The sequence below is a fragment of the Lucilia cuprina genome, chromosome 4, assembly GCF_022045245.1.
Source record: "Lucilia cuprina isolate Lc7/37 chromosome 4, ASM2204524v1, whole genome shotgun sequence".
Classification (NCBI taxonomy): Eukaryota; Metazoa; Arthropoda; class Insecta; order Diptera; family Calliphoridae; genus Lucilia; species Lucilia cuprina.
Window position 1 is genome coordinate 44,661,032 of NC_060952.1, and position 10,078 is coordinate 44,671,109.

Sequence of the window (10,078 nt, forward strand, 5' to 3'; positions counted from 1 at the left end):
GGTGTGAGATCGATTTTTTGTTGCAAACTTAAAAACTAAAAGTCATATTTTCACGAATATGAATATGTGATAATTCAGTTTAAATTTAAAAAATAAACGCTAATTTTTCAAATTTAATTTTTGTTTAAAAGTTATTTCAAAACAGGTTTGTCTGAAGTATTTTTGATTGTACCCCATAATTGGTTACCGTAAGTTTGTGAAGACTTAATTTAGATTGAAAGTCCCTATATTTTAATATGTCGACGCCAAGATGCCTATGATCTAAATTAATTCCAAGGTAATTGACATAATCCGACAGTGGTATATTAAGTAAGACTATTTATTCTCCACTTTTTCAACCATGTCTCCAGACGTTAAGGTAGTTGTTCAATTGGATAGAAGCTATGTGTGGATTTACGTTCGAGCTATTGCGGTATCATCAGCAAACGTAGAAAGAATTAATCTGTTTCACGTAGAGAGATCGAAGGTATATATAAAATAGAGGGTTGGTCCAACAATACTTTCTTGTAGAACACCGCCTTCGATTCTATATTCTGTTGTCATATAATCATTGAACTGAACTGTGAATATGTGTTCGTAAGGTAAGATATAAGTAATTTATGAGTAAACATTTTATATACCACACTTTGTTAAAAGCTTCAGCAACATCCGTATATCCGAATTTTAAACAACCATTGCCGAAACATTCATTGACGTGAAGTCGTTGACATATTAATTTATATCTTCCTCACACTGCAAATTTTGGTCAGTGTGATTATGACTACTAATATATATATATATATATATATATAATTTAACAAATTTGTCCTATAGTGCAATGACTCAGATTTTTTTGATATAGTAGATCTTCCGTAATAAGTAAGTATGAATGGTCAGAAGATAAATCATAGAAATTTTCTGTGGGTATAGACTCTATACTATAGAGTCGATGATTTGTGAAATAAAATATATAACCTGAAACATAGAACTTATATTTATTTTCGAGATTAACATATCATCGATGTGTTTCTTCAAAATGAAGCCAGATTTTTCCGATTTATGTTGATTTAAGCCGTTTGCATTCCAGAAACTTAAATTTCTAACTACTATTTTTGTAGTTCTTCAACTGTGATCAAGGGGAAACAGTAGAGCATAATCGCTACTTCTGAAGTAAGACAAAAATATCCAAACATACATAGATAATACTTATGTATCTATCAGAATATAATTTGGCTTCTATCAGAATATAATTTGGCTTTAAAATATGTACAAATGTACATTGTACATATATCAGTATATTATTGATACAATAATTTCCAGATAGCAGCACTTAGGGAATGCAATTTTGAATAACAACTATCAGAATTATTTTATTATTTTATTGGACTTTGTAAAATCTAACTAAAAAATTTTTATTTTCAACAAGTTTTTTTTATTTGCTAAACAGCTGAAAATTCACAAGCTCTGGACTAATGCTAATACACACACACCTATGTATACGTCCAGTTACATACAACACGTGTGTATAAAAATTCATTTAGACCAAGAGAATGAATTTACAGTCAATTACAAAAGTAAAATACAAACGAACGAAAGGGGATGGCACCACAAATAGTGATTAATTGATTTCACCTTTAGTTGAATACGGAAAATACACACAAATATACCGAGTGCGAGAAAAAAATAAAAATGTGTACAAAGCATGCAGGAAAAAATTAAAGCATAAAATAAACTGGCCTAAAAATTTGCAAAATTAAATAAAAAAGAAATTCCGGTTTAGACCAAATGAAAAAAACACATGTATTGCTTTTTATCTTCCTTTTAAGGTTTTTTGTTTTAACAAAAAAAAAAATATATATATATATAAAAAATAATGGAAAAAACAGACATTATAACCGTAGGATATAAAAATGAAATAAATGATACAAACTACTGGCTGCCATTGAGTACATAGTTGGGCAACTTATGCAAAGAAAAGGAAACACTGGCTTTAAGCAATTTTTATACTTTCAAGCCATTGCAAGACAAACAGTTTAAATTATGTTGCATATAAATAAATGTCTGTCCGATAGTTTGTATGACCATATCTATACATAGTAAGTAACTGTCAGCCTGTCAGTCAGTTGGTTTATTTGTGATAGGAAAAAGGGGGATTTCAGTTTAAATTATAGAAATACATATTTTGACAAATGAATCTAAATAACAGGTTGCACTTTAATATAACATTTACTTTACTATTGTTCTTCTCCGTTCCTTATTGTGTATTCGGTTTTATTTTCCTGTCGGGTTCTTTGTGTACATACATGTGTATGTCTGTCTGTCCTTTTTGCATTTAGAGCCTAAAAAACTTCATTTTGTTAAGCAACAAATTTCATTGATGAATTAATGCTGCACGAATAGAGAAAAGAGGATCAATTAAGGGTCGAAAATAAAATAAGACCATTTAGACAACTTTTATAAAAAATGTGTTATAAAAATTGTATGAGTATAATTCTGCCTTTAAATCAATGTAGATTTGATTGTGTTCGTGTATGTATACGTTAATATTTGAAAGCTTTAACCAACAAATTGACTTCGACATGCTTCCATCAAACTGATGATTGTACCCTACACCACTTTAGTGGGGAGGGTATATTGGGTTTGTGCTGATGTTTATAACATACAAAAATATATATCCTATACCCACCTTAAAGTGTACCAATCAGCTTAGAATCATTTTCTGAGTCGATTAAGCTATGTCCGTCTGTCTGGCTGTCTGGCTGTCCATGTAAACATTGTGCGAGGTATAGGCCGCAATTTTCAAGATAATTGGATTAAATTTGGCACACACGTTTCTTTTGGCTCAAGGACGAATCATATTGAAATGGTTAAAATTGGTCCATTATTTCAACTAGCCCACATACAAACGTACCCCCCAAATAGGGCCTTTGGCTTATAATTAATTTCAATGATCTATTATGTCAACAAAAGTCGACAAAACTTAGTTTTATAGAACTTTAATGACTCTACAGATTTATGTAATGGCTTCATTTGACCCTAGCTCCCATACAAACTCCCCTTCAGAAAATGACTTAAAGGTCAATATTCACTTACAAACACTAAAAACACTTTTAAATTCTACATAAATAACTTTGAAGTAGACTTAACTTCCCTATCACCATTTATAAGGATAGGGCAATTTTCCCCCTTTGAGCCTTCTTTTAAAAAATCTGTTTTTTTTTTGCAAAAAAGTAAAAATATTCCGAAATAAAGTTAAAGTTTTATTTTTTTAAATAATCTCCATTTTTAACATACTGACTGGTGTAGGGTATCATATGGTCGGCTACGCCCGACTATACATTCATACTTGTTTGACTTTGCAGTTGTTTTGGTTTTAAAAATATACGAAACTATACTTTAGAACATCGAATATTTTATGTACATGAATCAAAAAACTGAATTTTGAGTTAAGCCATTGTTGTAGTAAATGAACCACATTGATAAACGTATCAAATATTGTATATAACGATATGCACAGTGGTATTTTAAATACCCGTGATTTATAATATTTTAAATATTAACCGAGTGACATTTATGTCTTTGTGCATTTTAATACATATTAATATCAAAATCATATATTGTATATACATACATAAAAATATGCATCATACATGTATATACTTATATATATGATTATTATAATGTTCTTGAACTTTTTGCAATGCGAAAAATTTTAAAATTGTACCTTTGGACTTTATAATATTATACAACAGGTTCAACAAAATAATTTATTTATTCCACTGTACAATCTATACAAGTGTAAAAACGTATGTATGATGTCCATCTTTGATGGCTGTTGATGGGTCTCTCCTCATGAAAAATATTACAAATGATCACAAATAACAGATACAAACCGCCTCACACATAAAAAACACCAGCGAGCACGGTCACTCACACAAGCACACCTAAAATGTACAAAGGTTGTTGATATTTTTTGGACTTTTTGATAAATGTCTTTCACGGTCCATCAAAAGATACCTAATTTTGGAATGTACACTAACACTTATGAACTGATTCGATTAACAACAGAATTCTAGATTTAACTTTTAAAAGAAAAAAATTATTCACATGCGTATGCAGTCGCATACATTCAACAAAATACAGTTTGAAATTACAACAATAAATGTGTTACAGTAAAAGATCCGGCGCCGTCTGGTTATCTGCTGCTTCATTTGGTAGATTTAGACTTAGTTCTACCTCTTTGTCTGTCTGTCCGTCCATCCCAACCATTGTGTTTCATTTGTTGTGTTTTAGGGGCAAATTGCACTGATTTCTTTGATTAATGATGTTTTTGCATTTATTTGTAGTTTGATTCGATTTCAACTTAACTGCATGTTTGAGCATCTTTTTAAACACACAAATTCATATGTAACAACAAAGATAAAAATAATTGTAATAATTGAACACTTACCTTGATTACTGTTATTATTATTTTTACGTGATATTTTCTTTTCCTTCATCCATGGATATTCAGGCACCGAATCCATGCCATCTGGTGTTTGCGGTGGTCCACCAACACCAACCGGATATCCGCCAACGACTGGTGTTACACCACCTCCGGCGCCATTACCAGTTACCAAACCACCACCCATTATTTTCGGACTTTCGGGACTTAAATGATTGAGAAATTCTGCCATTGACGGTTGTGAATTGATGAAGCCCCCCTCGCTGGCTGTCATCCAGTAGGGGGCTTCGTTGGCATTTACTCGTTTATCACAGTTTGGTCCCATTTTATTTATAAGCATTGCCGTGGCTGTGGCAGCCGTTACATTGACTGTGGCCTGTTGTACCTGCTGTGGCGTGGTTGACACTCCAGGCACAACAGTTTGACCGGTTTGCACTTGCAGTGCATTCAGCGGTGATTCTGATTTAATTTGAGCGCCCATTTGGCTTTCTAATGTTGTACAGACTTCTTGCATTTTTTTTTTTTTTTTTGAAAATTGTGTCACTATTTGTTTGTAAAATTCTAAAACTTCTTTCTATAAAGACTTTTATTAGGCACACACATCCATATGACTTTAAGCTAAATAAGAGAAATTATTTATGTTTTTTTTTGCTTTTTTGCAGACATAAATATTCACATACTTTTTTTCTTTGAAAAGCTTTCGCTAGTAACTAGGACATCATCGAAATGTTGTCAATTTATTTCGAGTTTTTATTAATCTGAAATTAAAAGAAATTAAAGAAAATATACAAATATATATAAGAATGAGTAAAAGTGAATAAATGCTTCAAAATCTAGATGGACAAAGTTAATAAAATTTTATGTTCTGAATTTTCATAACTAAAGTTTTTTTCGGTTAATAAAAAATTCAACGCAGAGTTTATCAAATGGACTTTTGGTTTACATATATAATATTTTTATGTACATAAAGGAATGTGTATTTATTAAGGTCCCGTGGACCACTTTTTGAAGCAATACCTTTCAACTATGCGTTTTAATGTACTAAATACGAAAATACGATTGAAAATCTTGATCTCAGTTCAATATGTTCAAAAAAATTTTGATCTTATCGCTGGAAGAAAATTTTAAATGTTTACTATTTTCTTTTAGTTTTTTATAAGGGTCGTATAGTTCTAAAAAAATTTTTGTGTGAACAACTTTGACATTCATAAGAATATTTATAGATAAAATTGTCGGACAGGCTTTGCTACACCGGCACCTTCATATCAGTATATTTGAGAAAATATAACAATAAAGACAACTTTTTTCAGAACCATTTTATAGCACCTCCAACAAAGTCAGTAATAAGAGTGAAAATCCTTTTCTGTAGGGGACTTCATATGGAAGGGAGGGGCAAATATTGACCGATTCTCACAAAATTTTGTTACAGGATTTCGATTTGTATAAAGCAAGTCTGTATAGAATTTCATCGATGTTCTCGTGACAGCATTAAATTCATATTTTATAGTTTCTTAGATATTCTATTATTAATTCTATTGGGAGATGACAGGTCCACTTTTTATTGTCTGTCCAATTTTATACAAAATTTTTATATTGACACATAAGTTTATCGTGCAAAACTTGGGAACTGTAATAGTTTCCCAAACTTCCAAGCAATAATAGGCGTGGGATGTGCCACATGAGTTCGCCCACTTTTCCCCAGAATATTTATATAAGTACGTGTCAAAGTGTGTACGTGCAAAATTTGTACCAGCTTCCAAAATATGCTACTTTTACTAGTTATTTATAAGATGGAAGTGGCACCTTTCCCTAAACCCATCACGCACAAAACTAAACCGCTGGATTTTTTATGGATATGACTTCAACACACACACTTTATTTTGATTGATCAATTTTTGATGAAAATGGAAAAAGTGTTTTCGAAGGATATTATCCTTTGTAGTGACATCAAATTCTAAAAATAACTTATTTTTCTTTAGAAATAACCATTTACTGTAGCTGTGTGCTCAAAATCGAGAAAAATTAAAAAAATCTTTATAAAAAAGAGTTAAGTATAAGTAACAATCGGCTCAGAATCATTTCTTAATTTAATTCATATTTATGTCCTGTTGCACTACCTAAAATTACGGATATGCAGACTTTGCACCATAGAATAAACAGCAAGCCAGATATTTGCACGATGCAGACCAAATTAAGAATATTGGCATCGATTTATACTCAGATTGTTCATATTTATCCATAAGAGTATAATTTTGAATGAGTAAGTATTTAATTTTAAATTGGACATAAAACCGATTTTTGTCTTTTAAAAACTTGTAACGATAATCATTGGGTTCTATGGCAACACCCATAAAAATTCCAGTTTAGAAGCAATAAATATATTTGTAAGAAAATTGTTTACCTTAATCGTTTAAAATGTGTTTTTAGGGAGCAAATGTGACTTTGTTATTTATTGGTAAATTGAGATGAATCAATTTTCAAAAATAAATATCGTTTGATGAAATTTGATTAAAGACTTATGATTTCATCACATTTTCAATTTTTATGCGCTTTTCAACATTAAACTTTCGTTTTTTTACTGCATATTTAAAATGCTTAAAACTTTTGAAGATTTAGATATATGAATTTTTCTATTTAATTCATATGGGGGCTCAGCCCCACTCCACCAGTTAAAAGCCCTTTTTCCTTCAAAAAGTTGAGATAAATATTAAAGTTCTTAGCGCAAAGTTGGAAGAATTTATTTCTATAAGTTTCCAAAACAAAAGAATTTCTGTATTTAATTAAGATGGGAGATGCCGCTTCCGCCAATTTATTATCCAATATGTTAACATAGATGTTAAATTTATTCATACAAAATCTTAAGATTCGAACTGTAATAATATCCAAGATAAAATTTTTGTATTTAATTTATATGGGAGGTACCATGCCCCCTAATGCTAGTCTGCCTACTTTTTCCCTAAATAATCATATTGACACTGAAGTTGCTCCGACAAAATTTGAAGATTCTTACTGTTATATTATCTCAAATATACGGATTTATTATTTTCTTAATATAGGCTGTGGCGTATAATAAAAAAGTAGCCTATAACCTATTCCAGACATACAAGAATACGCTGTGAAAATTTTAAGTGTATAAAGTTTAAACATATGTAAAAGCAAACATACATTAACTTTTATATATATACATACATACATACATACATACATACATACATACATACATACATACATACATACATACATACATATATACATGCATACATACATACATACATATATACAGAAGATATTAACGGTTTAGGTATTTGTTAATATATGAGTTATTATTATATTTCCTTACATTTTATTTACTTTTAGTTTTAGACAGAATTAAAAGATATAACTATCCTTTCTATTTTGCTGAGAAATTTAAATTTGGATGTTGTGAATATTTGAATGTTTTTTTTAATTATTTACACGAGCGCTTCGGCTGACGAAAAAACTCTGCAAGATTTAAAAAAATCGATTAATAAAACTCATTTTATGTGAGAAGTGTTAGGGGCAAATACGGACCGAGCTTCATAAAATTTGTTCATTGACATTGGTTTCAACACAACTTGTTAATGACAAATTCCATTGTTATACATTAATTTTTAATCCAATTACGAATGTTAAAGTAATTTTCTAAATGAGATCTTGTATATAGAATATGGTATATGGGAAGATTTTACTACCTAATAACTTGTTTTGACAAATTTCAATTATAATATTTATGAATTTTTTAACTGTTTGGGGGCTAGCTGTTTCTTCGTAGAAAATCGATGTGAATTTCGGTGTCAATTTATATCTCGAAAATCCTGATACTCTAAGAGAAAGAAGATGGAGAAATCCGGCATTAGAAATAAAATGTGAGTTTACATTTAAGCCATGCAAATACATTTAAAAATATTCTTATTACAATTAAAAAAAGATAATAACAATAATTAGTAAAAAATTTTATTCATCAGAAACATCACAGATATTTATTTAAAAATATAAAAAACGACAAATGTATTTAATTAAGCTAAAGCCGAAATTTAAATTTAAAATATAGTGAATAAGGAAAGAAATTTAAATTTTTATTGCGTCGCAATTCTACAACTTACATTGTTCAGGATATTAAAAAATTAATGAAATAATCCAATGATTTTGAAATCGGAGCAAAGTTTCAATTCACTTTTTTATTTATTTTTTTAATTTTGACACTTTTATTTATTTATTATGTTTAAGTAAATTTAATTAAATTTGTATTATTTTGAAAACACGTGCAATATTTATTTAAGTGTATTCATTTAACACTTTTAACAGATTTATTTATTTGTTGTAATTATTATTGTAAATTTTTGTAATAGTTAAACCATTATTGTAAATAACTAATAATTATCTTTGTTACACGAATATTCTTTATTTTTTATTTAAAAACATTTACTGTAAATGGAGATCAAACGGGAAAAGTAATACAACAAATACAACGCGACGCGACATATGAGAATGGCGTTTATTGCTGTTTACTCAAGCGCGACAATTTGAAATGGTTGAGCCCACAATGGCACCCATGGCGACGATGACAAGTATAAGCGCCAAAACAATAAAGACAAGAAAACACCAAAAAAACAACAACACAACAACCGTTTTCTAATTCTCAACACAACAGTGCGTATGAAGGTTGCTGCTGCTGTTCGATAAAATAAATTTAATGCACAAGTATGTGTGTGTATCTGTGTGCATCCAATGTATTTTTGAGTAGAGTTTAACTGACGAGAGTGTAGAGTTTTAAAATCAGCTACAAAACTACAAATTACAACTCCAATATGAACAAAGTCTAGATCACTTGCTTGCTTGTGTTTTTCTGCTTACTCACACAATTCCGTTACACACTTGTTTTGCTTTTGTTGTTGCTAGTGTTGTCGTTGCAATTTCTTGTTGTTTTTCTTTAGTCTTTCTAGCCAATTGCACGTTATTTTGTATGTGTGTACTGTTGTTTATTTCTGTATGGTTCGATGGGGTTTCTATGAAACCGGTTCACAAAAACAAAAAGAATTATGGTGGACGTTTGTTGTTTTAATTCAATTTTGTTGTTGTTGTTTTATTACTTTACTGCATTTTTTATACACTTTTCACTTCACTAGGTTGGGAAATATGCAATAGAAATTAAAGGGTAAAACTTGTATATGTTTGTATGTAAGCATGTAATATTTTTTATTACATTTTTACAAATTTTGTTGCAGTTTAACTAAATTAAACAGTATTTACTGAATTATATATTTTGTAATTTTTTTCCACATTAACGTAAAATTTTTCGCACTTTAGTTTATAACAATAATTTCGTAAAATTTCATTTCACGATTTTCCTTAAGATTTTTGTATTTACTTTGGTAACCAACCAAATACACATAACACTACCAATCTAAGCAATTGTACCGATTGTACTGAATTGTGTAAACAACAAAAATTCAGCTGCAGCAGAAATAAAAGCAACAGCCCTCAGAAAAACTTGGTAACACAACAATAATACACTACAAAATAATAGAGAGGAGTGGCTTTTTGACAATGGCCATCCATCACAAATGCCAAAAATGTATCGGTTTGTGTGTATAAAATGATGGACATGCGCTTTAAAAGGCCATAAAACACACA

The 10,078-nt window shown here is 29.9% G+C and overlaps 1 protein-coding gene across 4 annotated transcripts in view; it reads right to left on the reverse strand.

The window, feature by feature from the left end:
• Positions 1-8,698, reverse strand: part of LOC111674594 (homeotic protein proboscipedia) — an 88,820-nt gene extending 80,122 nt beyond the window's left edge. For 3 of the 4 annotated variants that reach the window (XM_046950125.1, XM_046950124.1, XM_046950121.1), the window contains exons 1-2: positions 8,548-8,698; positions 4,430-5,181 (exon numbers count right to left, since the gene is read on the reverse strand). In XM_046950125.1, the coding sequence (XP_046806081.1) occupies positions 4,430-4,937 (508 nt within the window). In that variant the 5' untranslated portion in view covers positions 4,938-5,181; positions 8,548-8,698. The remainder of the gene's footprint in view (positions 1-4,429; positions 5,182-8,547) is intronic. The other variant, XM_046950122.1, reaches the window with a different exon arrangement.
• Positions 8,699-10,078: the final 1,380 nt, after the last annotated feature.